Source organism: Coregonus lavaretus (genome assembly GCF_964263955.1).
Source record: "Coregonus lavaretus genome assembly, contig: HAP1_SCAFFOLD_1631, whole genome shotgun sequence".
Taxonomy (NCBI): Eukaryota; Metazoa; Chordata; class Actinopteri; order Salmoniformes; family Salmonidae; genus Coregonus; species Coregonus lavaretus.
The window spans coordinates 83,498-103,212 of NW_028166119.1; the positions used below are offsets into that span (position 1 = coordinate 83,498).

General features: G+C 43.3%; 1 protein-coding gene across 1 annotated transcript; it reads left to right on the plus strand.

The window, feature by feature from the left end:
• Positions 1–1,009: 1,009 nt before the first annotated feature.
• LOC311115043 (F-box/LRR-repeat protein 20-like) lies at positions 1,010–16,759 on the plus strand. Its single transcript, XM_084190256.1, has 15 exons — positions 1,010–1,278; positions 5,071–5,132; positions 9,954–10,008; positions 10,116–10,190; positions 10,865–10,959; positions 11,107–11,175; positions 11,296–11,391; positions 11,791–11,917; positions 12,403–12,477; positions 13,354–13,484; positions 13,819–13,879; positions 13,962–14,006; positions 14,111–14,167; positions 14,396–14,608; positions 14,756–16,759. Exons 1-15 carry the CDS (start codon positions 1,237–1,239, stop codon positions 14,861–14,863), a joined length of 1,311 nt encoding a protein of 436 aa, XP_084046382.1. The 5' UTR covers positions 1,010–1,236; the 3' UTR covers positions 14,864–16,759.
• Positions 16,760–19,715: the final 2,956 nt, after the last annotated feature.

The following is a 19,715-nucleotide window of genomic DNA, read 5'->3' on the forward strand; positions in this document are numbered from 1 at the left end:
GCTGGATGTATGCGCATGCGACGTGAGAAATTATGGCCAAAGTATATTTCCTCCGTTATAAGGACATTATGTGTATTTATTTTGTCTTTATACAGTGTATGTTGACAATAGGAGTCCAGAAAGAACCACAACTTGATTTAAAGTGCAATGGCTCAGCATGGTTTTTTGCTCCCTGTTTACATGCACCTTTTCCCGCTATAATGACGTCCAATGACAACTCACGTATATGTGTCTTGATTGGTTTCTTGCGAGCTGGAAGCGGAGTCCAAAGCGGAAGTGCTCTTTCCCCAAACAGCAACAACAAAGTTACAATGTATCCATTCGATCATCAAATTGACAAATTGTGTTTGGTCAATGTCACTAAGTATCAGTGGCTATTGAATATATATATAGATATATATATAAGTTTCATAATGGTAAAGAATGGACACCACAGTACATTATTTTTTAAATAAAGATATGCCTACATTATTATGACCATTTATGTGTATACACACAAAGTAGGTCTATGCACAAGGCGATGATATAATGTATGTAATATTGATTTATGCAACCTAATTATGCACTTTATCCTGCATGAAAGACAACACAAAAAAACTGTTCAAAACAAATGGTAGGTAGGCTATGCTCTTGTCCAAAACTAGGCCTCACATGGCTCCAATGACAACTGGACAGCACCATAGCCTATACAGTAGGACTACCAATAAACTGCTCTTGCATAGTGTCCTCCTTTATATCACAGTTATTTCAGGTTAATGTTTTGATATCCCATAGCATAATGATGTAGGCTGGGCCTAGGCTAAAGGAAGAAATAGGCTAGGCCTAATTCTATAGAATTCTAAATAATGGCAGAATATTGCCCTGAGGAAAAATGCATGTAGGCTACACTTCGTCCAGGGTTATTACCAAATGTAATTATGTGTCCATAATGAAGAAGGCTAATGCTAAAAGCGGTGTTCACAGATAAAGGGGGAACGGAGGAGGGGAGGGCGAAATAGTGAGCGGAGATATAAGAGTTCGGGTTGTTGGCTGGGGCAGTTGTCGAGAGGTAGGCTATTGCAATTGTGATACAAATCGAAAAAACTATGAAATCCGCCTTCGCAGCTGCCGAAACAACGGTAGCATGGTAGCTTTGGAAGGGGGTTTGCAAGACGAGCACCGATATCTATACGTTACTGCAATTTTAACACCGAATTACTTATCCCCCTGATCGAGTCGGGTAAACCACCGTCCGAGATGGGGAAGGAGGTTAATGGTGTTTCGCGGAGCCGGTTTGAGGTGAGTTTATAATATATGCGATTGATAGATTACATAATTATTTTTGATTGGTGTTATGGTGTTTGTTAAACTGCGTCCATGGTTGCGCACCGATGCAGCTTCCGCAGTCAATGTTTGGATTAGGGAAATGTTGTTTTCAAGTAACGACAACATCTTAATTTCTTCAATAGCCTACCAGAATTTGCTATTATTAAATGAGATTATAGTTTAACATGTTGTGTTTTATAAAGCATTCATAGGTTTCAAGGCTAATTAAAATTGTGGAGCCTATCCGAGCTTTCTCTTTGTGCCGTCAAAACAAAGACAATGGCATAAAGACAGACTTTTAGGCTTCACACTGATACGAAGCTCTATTTTCCTTCGTTTTATAAACATAACATGTGATATAATATTCGGGCCTACTCCATCCTACTGTGACTGAGTTATTTCACAGAGTTGGAGAATTGGATTGTTGTCCTTGATCAGCTAGGGTTCTGTTGTGTAGGCTCATGGCCGCTGCGGGTTGATTCTGCTACAGATGGGCCATTCGCTCGGCCACGACTTGGCTATTCCACCACCACACTCCAAATATCAACAGCAAATACAACATGATCTATCCGTTTTTCAAATCATACAGGCTGTGATTTTCTTATAGATGTTTACGTTGACAGAAGCCCCATGTTGTTTTTCATGCAAGCGATCGTTATTCAACGTTGTGGCAAAGTTTTCGTCGCTTTATACACAGCGATAAAGAATGCACCAATTGTGAAATATGGCTTTGGATAAATGCAGTCTCATTAACAAATGCCGTCCGTGTGTGTTCACGCCGTGACATTGGCCTGTCTATCCTGAGCACTCGATGTTGTTTAATCCTCAACTAGGCGACGTGGGATTTGTGTGGTTTTATTTATTTTTAACGGTGCAACAGCTGACGACTCATAAGATTCAGGCCGTACCTTCTGGCCTGACGGGTTGACAGCTGCCGCAGATACGTGATCTGTAGTTTATTAGCCAATATCAATGGACTTCAACGGTTTGGAGAGTAGAATTGAAATTGGGTTGCATTTAAAGGCAGGCCTATAATAAACGCCCCTGTTTTTTTTTATGGATCAACATATTGCATATTGTCAAGTAGCCTAGTGTTGAAGATTTGAAACGATACAGTTTGATTTTCCCTCTATCTTGCGTTGTGCGTATTTAGTTTCCAAAGGGATGAGGTTGGGGTGTTGTCCTCAACAATCCTTACAGTGTGAATCAATCATGTAGTGTAACCAAGACTTGGCAACACAAATCCCTTAAGTCTTGAGCATTTTAAACAGTTTTTCATAGACCAGAGCCTAAAATGTTATAAGAGAATTCTAAATTCTAACCCATTGACTTTGAGTTTTGTTTTGTATTCTGAACATTCTATTTCAACGTTTTTTAGACCACACTATCAGTTATTTAACTAATAGAAAGTCATTGATATCTAGAGATATTCTTGATATGATTTCATATTCAAATAGTAGAGAAAATTGTGAACAATTAGTACAGTTAACTTTTTCCATATCATGATGGTAAATGATCCAAAATGAGTTATTTAAAAAATTTCTAAATAGTATGATTGGAGATTCAAACATGTTTTAGCCTTATTTCAAACCATTTGATATACAATAGGATATATCACATGGAAGAGTATTTCTCACCATTCAAGAAAAGGTACTCTGTAATAATATGTGACATAACATACTCAAATCATAAGGCCAGTTCCATAGTAAGGGAATTGAGTTGAGACTCAGATTTTTCACTTAAAATGTATGCCAAACAAAAACCATTGATTTCAAAGTTTAACAAACCATACAACTCTATGCACAATGACTACCTTTGAAAACTATTTACACTGAACATTTTACAAAAACACATTTACTGGAAGAACTGTGCAGATGCAAAGTTTGGTGACAGAAGTTTGGTAAAATCACAGTGTCAACATTTTCTAGAAACTCAAAACATCTGCTCCGAATTAAGGTTCAACGATGGGGTGTCAGCTATGACATGACACAATGACTTTGAAAAAATCTCTTTTGATTATTAAACTACAGCAAGTGAAGTGGATTTACACCCGGTAACGGAATTGCAGTAACAGAAATTCATCATGGGTCCCTGATCTGTACTACACAGAAATGCATAGTTATGGATATGAATGTCATCCTCTTCATGGTTATGTATCCTAAATAGGTATACAAATGTATAAATATGTAATATCCTCCTCTGCATATTTGGGTATTATTCTACACACTGGCTATTATTTTAATGAGCTCTGCCCCCAAACAAGACCAAATTTGGTTGGTCCAGACCAAATCAAAACCAATCATAGACTTGTTTCACAAGTTTGGACATCAAAGTACAGTACAACACAATAGAGCTCAGTAAAGGACAGAACCGTAGAGTTCAGTATAGTTTACCATTGTAGCCAATTCAATTGCAGAAATTCAGTTACCAATTTATAATTCTTTTAGATTACATTTTTTATTATTATTTTTGTCTGTTGTTGGAAATTCCGTTACTGATTTGGTAATTTTGGGGTTGAATCACTTAATAATTAATAAACAATATGTATATCAGTAAAAACACTAACTTACTGATAGGTCTACCTTTACTTGTTACTTCTTAAAGATATGTGGGTTTTTGGTAAAGGAATTTCAAGGCACAAGGCAATGTTTCTTAAACTTACACAAGGCAATTTTTTTTATATACAAAACTAAACATGTTGATATTAGTTGGCAGGGGTCTTTATTTACTTCCGCATTATTGTTTTGATGTATTTCTAATACCTTTAAGACTTTTTCTGGTAGATGTTTTCTAAGACCCCTTTTCCATCTGTTTGACCAGAAATCAAAGCCTTTGCTTATTCTGAAATGTTTAGGATGGAAAATGGTTGAAAAATGTATATATGCCTTAATTTCTCAAAAATATAGACTCTTAGCTTTCGTTTGACACCCAATTTGACATGCTCCCATGAACTTCACATGTTGGTGCTCATGGGTCCTTTTTAAATGGAAATGACCAATAACTACTGTAGCCCTGCAAACAACCATATAAAGTTACACCACAAAGGAAAAACATTGTAGCCTATGTGCCCCAGACCATGCGCATTTGGAAATGGCCGTGGATTATTCGACCTGTTGACTAGTTCTCTGAAAGGCAAGCTGTCAGAGTGAATTTGCCCCAAATCCAAAAGCCTGTCCTTTCCTGCTCCCTCGGAGTGTGAAAGTAAACAGGGATCGTAGGAGAGGCTTAATGTACTATTGACCCAGTGTGTCCACTGAATTTGTATAATAAGTTAACAGAAAATAAATCATAGGTTCACATTCAAAATATACATACAGTGCATTCGGAAAGTATTCAGACCCCTTGACTTTTTCCACATTTTGTTACGTTACAGCCTTATTCTAAAATTGATGAAATTGTTCCCCCCTCATCAATCTACACACAATACCCCATAATGACAAAGCAAAAACAGGTTTTTAGAAATTTTTGCAAAGAAGAAAACAGTGACATGATCAGACCGGATGGAAGGACGTCTCACACGGGTTTGATTAGGAGACAGAAAATGTCTCCCTTCCTCTCGATCTCTCTTCATCCCACTCACTCGGTCACCCCCTTTCTCCTGTCAAGCTTTGCCATTGAACCTATCTCGACTGATGAGACAGTGATCGTTTATCATTATGTGCTGGAACTGTGGAGCAGAGAGAATAGAGGAAGTCCTGGCTGGTCCTGCTGTGAGTGACAGAGCCAGAGGAAGTTAACACGCTCTTCTTCATCTCTTCCTCACAGATGTTCTCAAACAGCGACGAGGCCGTCATCAATAAGAAGCTGCCCAAGGAGCTGTTGCTACGGTGAGCGAGGGCTTTTCAATGACTGGGCTGGATGCAGACACAGAATATGGCATGTCACATGCTCAACACCATCAAATATCTTAACCTGCCCAAAACACAGCTGTGTACACTCTGATCCACCTGCTCTTTCCCTTTTCCACACAACACAGCCACTGACAATTAGGGAGGTTACATCATGACACTTGAGCGGTCACCTTAGAAACTAAGGGTCACTATACTGAGGCTTTAGTGGTTTGGTCAACATCACCAACCAACTGCCATATGCCACTCTCCCTCATGCTCCCCATCCCACTTCCCCCAATTTCCCCTACCCCAATGCTAAAACTGTAAATAAACACAGATGGTCTGGGCTATAAAACATTCAAATCGATTAAGCATAAAAAAAAAGTCAAAAGCCCCTGAGCAAACAGAAAATGGAGGCCATAACTCAAGCCTGGGTCTCGCCAGCAGAACGGGCTGGGATAGAGGTGCTGACTGGTGGTGGGGTGGGGTGGGGGGGGGGGGGGGGGGGGGGGGGGGGGGGGGTGCTGAAGGTGCGGGGCCACAGACTGAGCTCTGATTTACTAGGGCTTTTGGGTTAGGGGCAGGCTGGCCAAGGCCAATTGCAACATTATACTCACCCTACATCACACTGGGCTGCAGAGTGCAATGTGTTACATATGAATCCATCACACATACATACCTATTCTTGAAGGGCATAGACAGCAAGGCAGTATTCACACCCCTTGACTTCTTCCACATTTTGTTGTGTTACAGTCTGAATTTAAAATGGATGAAATTGCGATTTTATTTTGTCACTGGCCTACACACAATACCCCATAATGTCAAAGGGGAATTGTTTTTTGAAGGAAGGAAACTGCTCAGGAATTTCACCATGAGGCCGGTGGTGACTTTAAAACAGTTACAGAGTTTAATGGCTGTGATAGAAGAAAACTGAGGATGGATCAACAGCATTGTAGTTACTCCACAATACTAATCTAATCGATAGTGAAAAGAAGGAAGCCTGTACAGAATACAAATATTCCAAAACATTAAACATGCATCCTGTTTGCAACAAGGGACTAAAGTAATACTGCAAAAAATGTGGCAAAGCAATTAACTTTTTGTCCTGAATACAAAGTGTTATATTTGGGGCCAATACATTACTGAGTACCACTCTCCATATTTTCAAGCATAGTGGTGGCTGCATCATGTTATGGGTATGCTTGTAATCGTTAAGGACCGTGGAGTTTTTCAGGATTAAAAAGAAACGGAATGGAGCTAAGTACAGGGGGAAAAATCCTCGATGAATTCACCTTTCAGCAGGACAATAACCTAAAACGCAAGGCCAAATCTACACTGGAGTTGCTTACCAAAAAGACAGTGAATGTTCCTGAGTGGCCGAGTTACAGTTTGACTTAAATCTACTTGAAAATCTATGGCAAGACCTGAAGATTCACAGGTGTAATTGCTGTAAAAGGTGCTTCTACAAAGTATTGACTCAGGGGTGTGAATACTTATGTAAATAAGAATTTGAAATAAACAAAAAGAAACGACAGTCCATTACTTTAAGACATGAAGGTCAGTCAATATGGAACATTTCAAGAACTTGGAACGTTTCTTCAAGTGCAGTCGCAAAAACCATCAAGCGCTATGATGAAACTGGCTCTCATGAGGACCACCACAGGAATGGAAGACCCAGAGTTACCTCTGCTGGATAAGTTCATTAGAGTTACCAGCCTCAGGAATTGCAGCCCAAATAAATGCTTCAGAGTTCAAGTCACAGACACATCTCAACATCAACTGTTCAGTGGGGACTGTGAATCAGGCCTTCATGGTCAAATTGCTGCAAAGAAACCACTACTAAAGGACATCAATAAGAGGAAGAGACCTGCTTGGGCCAAGAAACACGAGCAATGGACATTAGACCAGTGGAAATTTGTCCTTAGGTCTGGAGTCCAAATGTGAGATTTTTGGTTCCAACCGCCGTGTCTTTGTGATACGCAGAGTAGGTGAACGAATGATTTCTCTATGTGTGGTTCCCACCATGGAGGAGGAGGAGGTGTGGGGGTGCTTTGCTGGTGACACTGTCTGTGATTTATTTAGAATTCAAGGCAGACTTAACCAACATGGCTACCACAGCATTCTGCAGTGATACGCCATCCAATCTGGTTTGCGCTTAGTGGAACTATCATTTGTTTTTCAACAGGACAATGACCCAACACACCTCCAGGCTGTGTAAGCCAAGAAGGAGAGTGATGGAGTGCTGCATCAGATGACCTGGCCTCCACAATCACCTGACCTCAACCCAATTGAGATGGTTTGGGATGAGTTTGACCGCTGAGTGAAGGAAAAGCAGCCAACAAGTGCTCAGCATATGTGGGAACTCCTTCAAGACTGTTGGAAAAGCATTCCAGGTGAAGCTGGTTGAGAGAATGCCAAGAGTGTGCAAAGCTGTCATCAAGGCAAAGGGTGGCTACTTTTGGTTACATGATTCCATATGTGTTATTTCATAGTTTTGATGTTTTCACTATTATTCTCCAATGTAGAAAATAGTAAAAATAAAGAACCCCTTGAATGAGTAGGTGTGTCCAAACTTTTGACAGGTACTGTATGTGTGTGTGTGTGTGTGTGTGTGTGTGTGTGTGTGTGTGTGTATACACACACACACAAAAGTATGTGGACCCACCTTCAAATTAGTGGATTGGGCTATTTCAGTCACACCTGTTGCTGACAGGTGTATAAAATCGAGCACACAGCCATGCGATCTCCATAGACATTGGCAGTAGAATAGCCTTACTGAAGAGCTCAGTGACTTTCAACGTGGCACCGTCATAGGATGCCACCTTTCCAACAAGTCAGTTTGTGAAATTTCTGCCCTGGTCAACTGTAAGTGCTGTTATTGTGAAGTGGAAACGTCTAGGAGCAACAATGGCTCAGCCGCGAAGTGGTAGCCACACAAACTCACAGAACGGGACCGCAGAGTGCTGAAGCGCGTAAAAAATGGTCTGTCCTCAGTTGCAACACTCACTACAGAGTTCCAAAATGCCTTTGGATGCAACGTCAGTACAATAACTGTTAGTCTGGAGCTTCATGAAATGGGTTTCCATGGCCTAGCAGCCTCACACAAGCCTAAGATCACCATGCGTAATGCCAACCGTCGGCTGGAGTGGTGTAAAGCTCGCCGCCATTGGACTCTGGAGCAGTGGAAACACGTTCTCTGGAGTGATGAATCACACTTCACCATCTGGCAGTCCGACTGACAAATCTGGGTTTGGCGGATGCCAGGAGAACGCTACCTGCCCGAATGCATAGTGCCAACTGTAGAGTTTGGTGGAGGAGGAATAATGGTCTTGGGCTGTTTTTCATGGTTCGGGCTAGGCCCCTTACTTCCAGTGAAGGGAAATCTTAACGCTACAGCATACAATGACATTCTAGACTATTCTGTGCTTCCAACTTTGTGGCAACAGTTTGGGGAAGGCCCTTTCCTCTTTCAGCATGACAATGCCCCCGTGCGCAAAACGAGGTCCATACAGAAATGGTTGTCGAGATTGGTGTGGATGAACTTGACTGGCCTGCACAGAGCCCTGACCTCAACCCAATCGAACCTTTGGGATGAATTGGAACGCCGACTGCGAGCCAGGCCTAATCGCCCAACATCATTGCCGACCTCACTAATTCTCTTGTGGCTTAATGGAAGCGAGTCCCGGCAGCAATGTTCCAATATGTAGTGGAAAGCCTTCCCAGAAGAGTGGAGGCTATTACAGCAGCAAAGGGTGGACCAACTCCATATTAATGCCCATGATTTTGGAATGAGATGTTCGACGAGCAGGTGTCCACATACTTTTGGTCATGTAGTATGATCAAAAGTATGAAAAATGTATGCACTCACTAACTGTAAGTCGCTCTGGATAAGAGCGTCTGCTAAATGACTTAAATGTAAATGTAGTGTATGTTTGTGTGTTTTTTTGTTTTGCTACATATATATATATATATATATATATATATATATATATATATATATACACACACACACACACAGAGTATACCGAACATTAGGAACACCTTCCTAATATTGAGTTGCACTCCCCCCTTTAGCCCTCGGAACAGCCACAATTCGTTGGGGCATGGACATTCCACAGCGATGCCGGCCCATGTTGACTCCAGTGCTTCCCACAGTTGTGTGAAGTTGCTGGAGGTCCTTTTTGGTGGTGGACCATTCTTGATACACAGGGGAAACTGTTGAGCGTGAAAAACCCAGCAGCGTTGCAGTTCTCGACACAAACCAGTGCGCCTGGCACCTACTACCATACTCCGTTCAAAGGCACTTATATTTTTAGTCTTGCCCATTCACCCTCTGAATGGCACACATACACAATCAATGTCCCAATTGTCTCAAGGCTTAAAAATCCTTCTTTAACTTGTCTCCTCTTCATCTACACTGATTTTGAAGAGGATTTAACAAGTGACATAAATAAGGGATCATAGCATTCACCTGGTCAGTGTACAGTATGTCATGGAAAGAGCAGGTGTTCTTAATGTGTGTGTGTGTAATGCCCCACCACACAATCCTTCTGCAAAAGTAATCTATTTATCTAGCCTTCAAACACAATAACCATAATAGAGTGAACATAAATTCACACACACACACACAATAACACAATCATAACAGTGTAATATGCAGTGTATGCTCATCAAAACACATACTGGCATACATAGCAGAGTTCTGTATGTAATTATATGGGTAGAACAGGGGTTCTGGGCAGAGCCTTGTATACATAGAGGGCTCTGGTTCTGATTCTGGGTACCAGGGGTTCTGAACCATCCCTGTCTGTGTTCCAGAATCTTCTCCTTTCTGGATGTGGTGACACTCTGTCGCTGTGCCCAGGTCTCACGGGTGAGTTTGTGTTTTTTGAAGTGTGTATTTGGTTCAGTGTGTGCAATTGTGTGTTGGACAGAATAGTGAAACCAGTGAAGTTGACCTTGTGCCCCTCTCTCCCTCAGTCGTGGAATGTGCTCGCCCTGGACGGCAGTAATTGGCAGAGGATCGACCTTTTCGACTTTCAGAGAGATATTGAGGTCAGGAAGTCTCGCATATCCTTTATTCTCCTGTCCTCTCCATCTCCTCCTCACCTCCCATTGATTTATCCATTTTTTTTTGTCTGTCTTGCCATCTTTTATGGAAACAAAGTGGACATTCATGGCTTTAACCTTTTTTGACCTTTATAAACTCAAACAACATTGACTTTAAACCCACACACCGTGATTATCTATGATTTGAATTCAGGACCTTAGCAGTTGGTTGTCTACCAAAGGAAAGTTCTAATTGACTACTATTGATGTTGTGCGTTCACCACAATCAATGCCATGTACTGTATGTCCATCTATTGACCTTGTCACTGTATGGATGACTACAGATTATTATTTGAAGGGTACGACTGATATATTCACACATGTGACAAGTTAGTACATTGTCATTATCAACAATGAATTACCTGAACATCAGGTCAAGTATAATCATGTCTGCCAGAATTGAGTGCAATATTAAGACAGACGCTCTGCGAAATTGGTTCAAGTTAAGCAGTCAGTGTTTACAAAGATGGTTGAGTTTTGCCTAAACAGGCAGACCTACCCTATTTTTATATAAATAGACTGCTTCTGCTACATGTATTTTTGCATGCATGTATGCGATAGTGAAGATGATCTGGGGATGAATCTATGTTTTATGAGAGGCGTTTGTTTGTGTGTTGCAGGGGCGAGTGGTGGAGAACATCTCAAAACGATGTGGGGGATTCCTGAGGAAGCTGAGTCTGAGGGGCTGTCTGGGGGTCGGGGACAGCGCTCTGAGGTGAGGACTGACTGGGAATCTGGCCTAGACTGGGTGCTCTGGGCACTAAGAAAGGAGGGTGAGGGGAGGAGATTTATGTGGGCGCTGGAGGGCAAGTACACACACTCCACAGTGCAAATATGTCTGTTCCTGTTTGTTTTTTAACAGAACCTTCTCCCAGAACTGCAGGAATATTGAGCTGCTTAGTTTGAATGGCTGCACCAAGATTACTGACAGGTATTTGCAGACATTTATGCCTTATTCTTGTTTAGTATAATTCTGTTATGTTATGTTAATGTATTAAGTGTTACATTATTATATCTGTAAGCCTCTCTTGTCTCTTTCTCTCCCATGCAGCACATGTAATAGCCTCAGTAAGTTCTGTCCCAAGCTCAAGCACTTGGACCTTGCCTCCTGTACCTCAATCACCAACCTGTCACTCAAAGCACTTAGGTGAGTGGGGCTTCATGGTCTCTCTGTCTCCCTCTCTCTTGCGCACACACACTCATACTGTCAGCATTCCTGGAAAAACCTTGTCACTCACCTTTTGGTGATTTGATTATGAAGTAGTCCATGACAGTTTGTTGACGCTAGGACTAATATAAGCCATTCAAAATGTCCTGTGACTTTTGAGATACAAGGTTTTTCCAGGGCTCCGACAATACTCACTCTCTCACACACACACACCAGGGAGTCTCCTCAGCAGGAGCAGATGGTTGCATCTGTTGTACAAGTGTAGGGTGAACAGGTAAATCAGCGATTCAGGGGATGTGCATAAATATGGGACACATTTGTTGTTGTTTTGCTGGCTTTTTATCTGTGTCGTGGTCTGACCCATTTCTTCCCCTGCAGTGAGGGCTGTCCTCTGTTAGAGCAGCTCAACATCTCGTGGTGTGACCAGGTGACTAAGGATGGCATCCAGGCCTTGGTACGATGCTGCCCTGGACTCAAAGGCCTTTTCCTCAAGGGCTGCACACAGGTAAGGCCAGGGCCAGGGCAGGGCAACAAAAGGGTCAGCTGGAGATGGGACCAGGCTAAAGTTAAATTGGACCATTAAAAAGCATAACGCCGCTACCTCAGTCTAAGCAAGGTGCATGAACAGAAGAACAGACTGGATATGTGAGAGGTATTCAAGACACCCTTGGAGGTGAAATAAACAAATGGATCGTGTAAGGTTAGTATTGTAGCCAGGAGGATGAGGCGTAGACTGAAGGGCTGACTGAGGGGAGAGGGGCTTAGCTAGTCTAGATATGGGACCAGGGCTAATGTTTGTATTGCAAGCAGTGTGATGGGGATGGTAGATCCAAACAGCAGGTAGGACATTTAGTTGCAAAAGGGGGTTAGCTAGCTAGCTTATTGGTGGGGTTACCTTGGTGCACTGCTAATGGGATTTCAAATGACACCCTCTCTCTCTCACTCCCTCTGTCTCCTATCTGCTTCTTTCCATCTCCACCTATTAACTAGTTGGAGGATGAAGCACTGAAGCACATTGGGGCACACTGTCCAGAGCTGGTCACTCTCAACTTGCAGACGTGTTCGGTAAGCAAGCACCTCTTTCACAGTGTTTATGTCACATAACAGCAAAACCTGCTGGTCACAGCTCCAAAATAGTGAGTGTCTTGCTTGATATTTCAGCACCCATCATGTTTGGGGCTGAATGCTTTGTTGTGGTGGGTTGGGGGCTTGTAACTCCTGAATAGGTTTGTCATTGAGAAATGATGAATCTCTAATAGCTGTTGTGGGGTTGTGGCCATCCATATGGTAGGTAAATGTGTCATGTCCTGCCTCTCCTCTGCAGTTTTTTTTTTTTTGTGGACTGATGGGAATTTCTTGTGTACAAGGCTGCTCAGTTAGTCTGCATCCTGCCCTGCAGTAGAGGGGCTGGTGTGGACTGAGGCCTGCCCTGCCATCTAACCTACATGCCTAATAGCGTGTGAAATCCACCCAGACAACACATTTGTTTCTCTGGCATCCTCTTTATCTGGGTCTCCAAATTCCCTACCTGCTGTGTCTACACCCCAAATGCCTCCCTCCCTCCCTCCCTCCCTCCCTCCCTCTTTCCTTCCTTGTCTCCCTCTCACTGTGTCTCACCTTTCAGCAGCTTCCTCATCTTTTGCCAGACTCGCCTCTTTTTGTCATCCTCTGTTCTCTCTCTTTTTACACCCGTGCTTTCTCTGTTTGGCTCCCCCTCGCAACTTTCTGCAATCTTGTAAGATAAGAACTATAGAGGGAAAAGATATGAAAATATATCACAAAAACCAAGATGTGATTCTCATTCCCCATTCTGAGGAGGTGGATATTCATAGCCTACGGCATTAGTTATGATAATATTATGTTAATTTTGATAATGGTGTTATAGCTGTTTGATGCCGTGGAAGTTCTGCTAGTGACCCGTGTCCGTTTCCCTCTGAGTAGCAGATCACAGACGAAGGTCTCATTACTATATGCCGGGGCTGTCACCATCTGCAGTCCCTGTGTGTCTCAGGTTGTGCCAACATCACAGACGCCATCCTCCACGCCCTGGGACTGAACTGCCCCCGCCTCAGGTTGGTACTCCCCCTGCTTCTAGTCGCCCTCCTCACCCCAGACCCCTGCTCCAACCCCTCCACACTGGTCTCAGGTGTCTCCCCCCCCACCCCCCGCCTCATCCAACCCACATCCACGCTACCCCCACCCATCCCTGCTTCTAACCCCTGTTCACTCCAAATAACACCAGAAACTCCATACAACTCCTCATACAGGGGTACCCTTTAAGACTCAAATACACCCCTCTCTCCTTTCTGGTTAGTGCCCAAGTTAACCCATCTTGTATTTCCTCAGACACGTCAATACGTAACACAGTTCCCCCGACCCATAACAGTATGTCCTGTCTCCTTTCAGAATATTAGAGGTGGCTCGCTGCTCTCAGCTCACAGATGTGGGCTTCACTACGCTAGCAAGGGTGAGTGTGGAAGTTGACGTAGGTTACACACACACACACACATCTCTGACACATACATTATTTTTATTTATTTTCCTGGCAGAATTGTCATGAGCTGGAAAAGATGGACCTGGAAGAGTGTGTGCAGGTGAGCTAGCCTGCGCAGTACGCACGTTCACACACACACACACACTCACATACACTGTAGCACCATCTACCAGAAGGATACGTTTGTTTCTGTCTCTCCCCCAGATCACGGACGGCACACTTATCCAGTTGTCCATCCACTGCCCTTGTCTGCAAGTTCTGGTGAGCCCTAGCTAATGGCTTCTATCCTAGGAGCTTGTCTCAAACTTGCTTTGTTCAATCTAAGGAACGTCTTTTAAATTCTATAAAATACATTTCAGAAGAACTTGTTTCTTAGATAATCCACACTCTCATAGTGTAATAACAAAATAAACCCAGTGTGTGTCGGGTGACAGTACAGTGTTGCTGTTCTAAACTGTGCCCTTGTTGTTGTTGTGGTCTCTCTCTCAGAGCCTATCTCACTGTGAGCTGATTACTGACGATGGCATCAGACATCTGGGCAGCGGGCCCTGTGCCCACGACCGGCTGGAGGTGATCGAGCTGGACAACTGCCCCCTGATCACGGACGCCTCGCTGGAGCATCTGAAGAGCTGCCACAGCCTGGACCGCATCGAGCTCTACGACTGCCAGCAGATCACCCGCGCAGGCATCAAGAGACTAAGGGTAGGCACTGGTGCTATAGCATACATGGCTGCTTATGAGTTGTGCACGGACACCCAGACTCACATAGATTACAGTAGATGAATGAACATTTCTTAGATGCATTACACCAACACTTATCTTTTTATCTCTTTCTGTCCTCCTCTCCAGACCCATCTGCCTAACATCAAAGTGCACGCGTATTTCGCCCCCGTCACCCCACCCCCCTCAGTCGGGGGGAGTCGCCAGAGATTCTGTCGCTGCTGTATCCTGCTATGATGTGAAGACTGCGCCCCCGCCCCCGCCCCCCTCAGCCCAACTTCTGACCCGAACACCCCTGGCCCTGCTGCCCATCCACCCAACCTGGCTCGGCATGGTCCGATCCGGCCTCCAGGTATACATGCTGGTGTGTGTCCCCGATTGGCGCCGCAGAGAGAGGGAGAGAGCCCAACCACCACAGGGTCTGGGAAGAACCTTCCCAACAACATTCTCAAACCCACTCACAACAGCCTTTGTCAAACACACACCCGCACACACATTATTACCACAGATGAACATCAGCACATTCCCTGCTGTCCCCGGGCCCATGTTCTAAAGACAGCCCAGCATTACAGGGAGGATTACATAATAGAACCACTGCTGTTCACAGATTAGACTCCTGATACACTGTATGGACTACATGTAGCTAGGGATCACTTCATACACGGTTCCCTAAGAACTACAATGACCTTTTACTGAAGGATCAGGAGATACGTTTGGATAAGAAACTCACATCCAATGTGTGTCTGTGGGTGCTGGGCGGATAACCAGAAACATGGCTAGAGCTACGATGAGGATATTGGTTTGGTAGAAATGCCCTCAGACTTTTTAAAGGACTGACAAGCTACCTCTAGACATAACTGCACTTCAATGTGAGTAGCTCTTTGTTAGCCTCTGATTCCAGACTGCCCACTCCAAACCTATAGCTAGGCCTATTTTTTTTCTTCTAAAGACCCGTTTCCATTGGCACTTTGAAGTCAACCCAGGTTGGGCCTTGGTGGGCTAGCTGAAATTGCGTTTCCACTGCCTCCAAAAATAATAAATGATGTCATGTTGCTAGGTAGCCAATACGTGACTGCAGCTGGCTTCGCTAATGTTGCTAACTAGCAAGATGTTGAATAATTTAATTCACCCTCACCATGCTGTAACTAACGTAACCAGCTGTAACTAACGTTACCACATACTCCTGTCAGTGCTAGCCATACTCAGAGCAATGTATTTAGATCGCTAACTAGCTGAACGGTTAGCGTTGTCGTTGGTATAACAGGCTAGCTAGCTTAATTCCTACCTTGCTTGCCATTACATTGGCTATTGGCTGCTAGCTAGCTAACCAAGCAAACCAGACGACCGGTTTGATATGATGTAGCTAGCTAGCTTTCAATACAACCTGGCCAGCTAAAAGTCCTACTAGCTCACGTTAGCTAGCTACAGTAGCTTGTTTTAACTCTAATATGCTAGCTAAGAATGGTAGCTAGCATTTGAGGGCTGACTGTTGTCATAAACGTTTATTGTGTTGTGCAAAAATGAATGGATCCAGCTGTGGTGGTAATTCGTGTCATGTCTGACTACTGCAGTACAGCTTGTCCATGTGCTAGCTAACAGCAACACGCCCAGATGAGCTAGCTAAGCGTTGTCAGCATCCAGCAGTGATCAGTTTGGTGGTTGCATAGTAACTGAGTCGCCAGCCAAAATTGTAATTGCGCTGGCACCAGTTGTGAAACTGGGCTGCGCTGGCTCGAATTTGAGAATTCCATTCGAACCAACTCGAATTTGGCCAGAATTTTAAGTGCCAGTGGAAAGGGGGCTTAATTGAACAGAGTCCTGGTGTCTTCTACAGCCATTAAACTGCCTACCAACCCCCCCCCCCCCCCCCCCCCAACTCACACACTCACACACTCACACACATAGTGTAGATACAGTGGGTAGTAGTTTTTCTGTAGACTCAAAGTAGCTACAGCTTAGCGCAGGCCTGCTAAGGTATATGCTGACTTTATCAAGCAAAATTACTTTTTAAAGAGTTATATGACTCACCTAATAGTTTACTGCCACATGACTACACACACTGGCGCACACACACACAGCTCAATACCCTTTTCCCCTTCCCCTCTCTCTGTTACAATCAGAAGCTTCATGTACAAAAAAAAAGACAAATATTTTTCTAAAAAGGACACCAATTGAGACTTACATGTGGAGAGTTGAGAAGATGCCAAATGTTGCATGTAACAATTCTAGTTTTTTAAATCTAAATGTAATATATGTAAGCACTGTGGAACTCCAGCGCCACAGCCAGCTAAACCACACCACAGACCATGGTGTGAAGGAGAGATTTACGTCAATGGGTCTCACACTATGAACTATGTTAAGCCAGACACATACTGTACACACACAGGTGTGTGTATGTGTGTGAGAGAATGTTCCGTTGCTATGGGGAGTAGTTTGGACAGTGAACTAGCATCAGTTTTGGATTTTGGAGACATAATAAATCAGGCCCCTGCAAGCTAGTCTTGTCAACAACAACAAAATATAGAATAGAGACACAAACACATAAAATGAAAAAGATTGACGTCACTGTGTGAGTTTGTGATGCCAGGCAGACCAGGAGGACGGAAAGAAAAAGCCAACCGAAAACAAAGTATCTTTATTTTCATTTTGTTGCTTTTAGTTTTTTTCCCCATTGGTGATGAACATTCTTGATGAATGCGAGCTGGTGAACCACACACGGGTAGTAGTTGATGCCCAGTGTTGGAGTGCCAGGCTGCTAGCGGGCACTGTGATCTGGTCAGTGACAGTGATGCCCCTTCAACTCCCATGAGGCCTTGCAGGGGAAAGGGTGACAGTAGAGTTTACCCTGCCACCAGCGCAACACCCCCCTCTTTCTGCGTGGGACCAGTGACATGGGAGGAGGAGGGGCTGCTGGGATTGGATAGATGCGGTCACTAAACAAGGAAGTAGTTTAGAATCTTGACCTGGAGTGAGCTGAGCGCACAACACTGGCCTGCTGAGAGACATGTTGGAGTGCAGGGGTATGTGTCCCAAACCGCCACTACTACCACCTTACCAAAATACTTTGGCCCCTGCTCATGAGTATCAAAGCCTTTCATCTGGATCCTTCCTCGTCTCCCACACTTTAACCTTCTCTGTTTTCTGTCTCTCCTCTCCCGTTCTCTCTGTTCTGTTTTTCTTTTTATAGTTTAGTCTTTTTTTAGCCTTTTTCTGTTCAAGTTGGTGACTTCTACATCTCGTTCTCACCCCTCCCCTCTCTCTCTTCTGTTTGGTGTGTTTTGGGGTGGGGCTGTTTTTGTTTTGCATTCAGTCATGAGTTCAGTGTTTTCCCCCGTTAAGTTTGAGCCCTCTTGCAGTCCTTGGTTTTGGTCTTATGCAGTTTGTGTTCTATTAAGAGTTCTTGTTACCTAATGTCCAGAGTGTAGCCTTTGTACAGGGGAAAGGGTTGGAGCCAGTGCAATTTGTAATAGAAGTTAATGATGAGTCAGTAAGGATGAACCGGTGTTGCTTGTATGTATAATGGATGTTATACAACATATTGAATGTGTTTCCATGAAAGTGTTGTCTGCTGCCCAGCCCACTATAGAAAACAAAACAAAAAACAGTTGGTACGCCCAATAGGAATTGTTTTATGTTCTCTAAAACTACATCTTTCCTTCTAAGATTCAAACCAACCAGGCAAAACATTTAATGAGTATTATTTTCTATTTTGTGATTTGTCAGTCGGAGTGGGATAATGCAAGCTGAGATTAATCCAGTCTGATCTGTTTTGTTTGAATGCGGGTTTATGGGGGATTAGAGAACATCCAGGAGCCAAGATGGCAGAGATGCATAATGTACTCTCATACTACTCACCCTCTGGCTGGGTGCAACTGTACTCCCACTGCTCCGTACAGTCTGGAGTTACTGGAGGGAGAGGGAAAGTCATGGTGAAGCCTGGATCCATAACACCTGTTTGCCCTCTTCACACATAGTTGCTGAGTCACAGGCACCACTTATACACGCTTAGTCATACACAGGCACCACTTATACACGCTTAGTCATACACAGACGCACTGAGACTGAGACACACACGGTACGCACTGACCATTTGCACTGCCATGGACCTCTCTGAATCATAACTCAGTTGAGAGCGAAGGTATGCAGAGTAGACATACATGCCAACACATACACAGACAACAGGCAAATTCAGACTCAAGCGGTTCCTTTAGAATGTATATATATACAAACACACGAGAACATGTCCATACTGGGTTGTCTCATAAACGACATAAACTACCCTGTAGAATGTCAAGACTAAACACATGCAGAACAATTATAGCGCTTCATCCCTCTGATTTTCCAGCAGTTTACATGGAAGATGACAGATTACTGAATTCTGGATCAGTCCATTTTCATGCCCACTCAGTCCTTATGACTAGACTGTGTGTTGGAGGGGGTGGTGGGAGGACGGCTGGCTGCATGAACAAGATGGTGGATCTAAAGTGTGTTCTTGGTAGTTTGACACCTGGGGATTACTTTTTGTTTTGTTTTTGACAATGACTGTAGTTCATCTAAATTAATGTAAATCGTTCCTTTTTTTTTCTTTTTTTTTTTACAATTAACTGATTATAAATGAATATGTATGTATGAATAAATATATAACTATATTATTAAGATCTGCCTGTTATTTCTGTAATTGCAGTATGTTGAAGTGTTAATTTGTTTCGCTCTGAAGTTTTTCCTGACCTTATTTGGAAAAACTCTTGGCCCCAGGTATAGGCTATATGTAGGGACCAGAATTTTTCCTGATCAGGTCATGTAGTCTACACTATATCCTAGTAGTCCTACATGTTTTCCTATTACTGTATGTAATGCGTATTGTCCCAACCTTAGCGGAACACTAGAGGGCAGCAATAAGCTTCTTTCCAAAATATGGCTGTGGAGAAATCCAAAGCTGAGTACTGTGCGGGGTTGGAAGAAGCAGACTGGAACTATGTTAAGAGTAGTTAAATGCTATTTTACTTAATTGATCCACTTTGTAGCAACACTTAATTCAAACATGTATGTAACCCAAGTCTCCATACTAGTGGTGTGTGGGTATCAGATG

Coding starts and splice junctions, on each gene's coding strand:
- LOC311115043 (XM_084190256.1), top strand. CDS start 1,237: ATGGGGAAGGAGGTTAATGGTGTTTCGCGGAGCCGGTTTGAG. Junction 11,176..11,295: donor TGCACCAAGATTACTGACAG/GTATTTGCAGAC, acceptor TCTCCCATGCAG/CACATGTAATAGCCTCAGTA. Junction 14,609..14,755: donor CAGGCATCAAGAGACTAAGG/GTAGGCACTGGT, acceptor CCTCCTCTCCAG/ACCCATCTGCCTAACATCAA.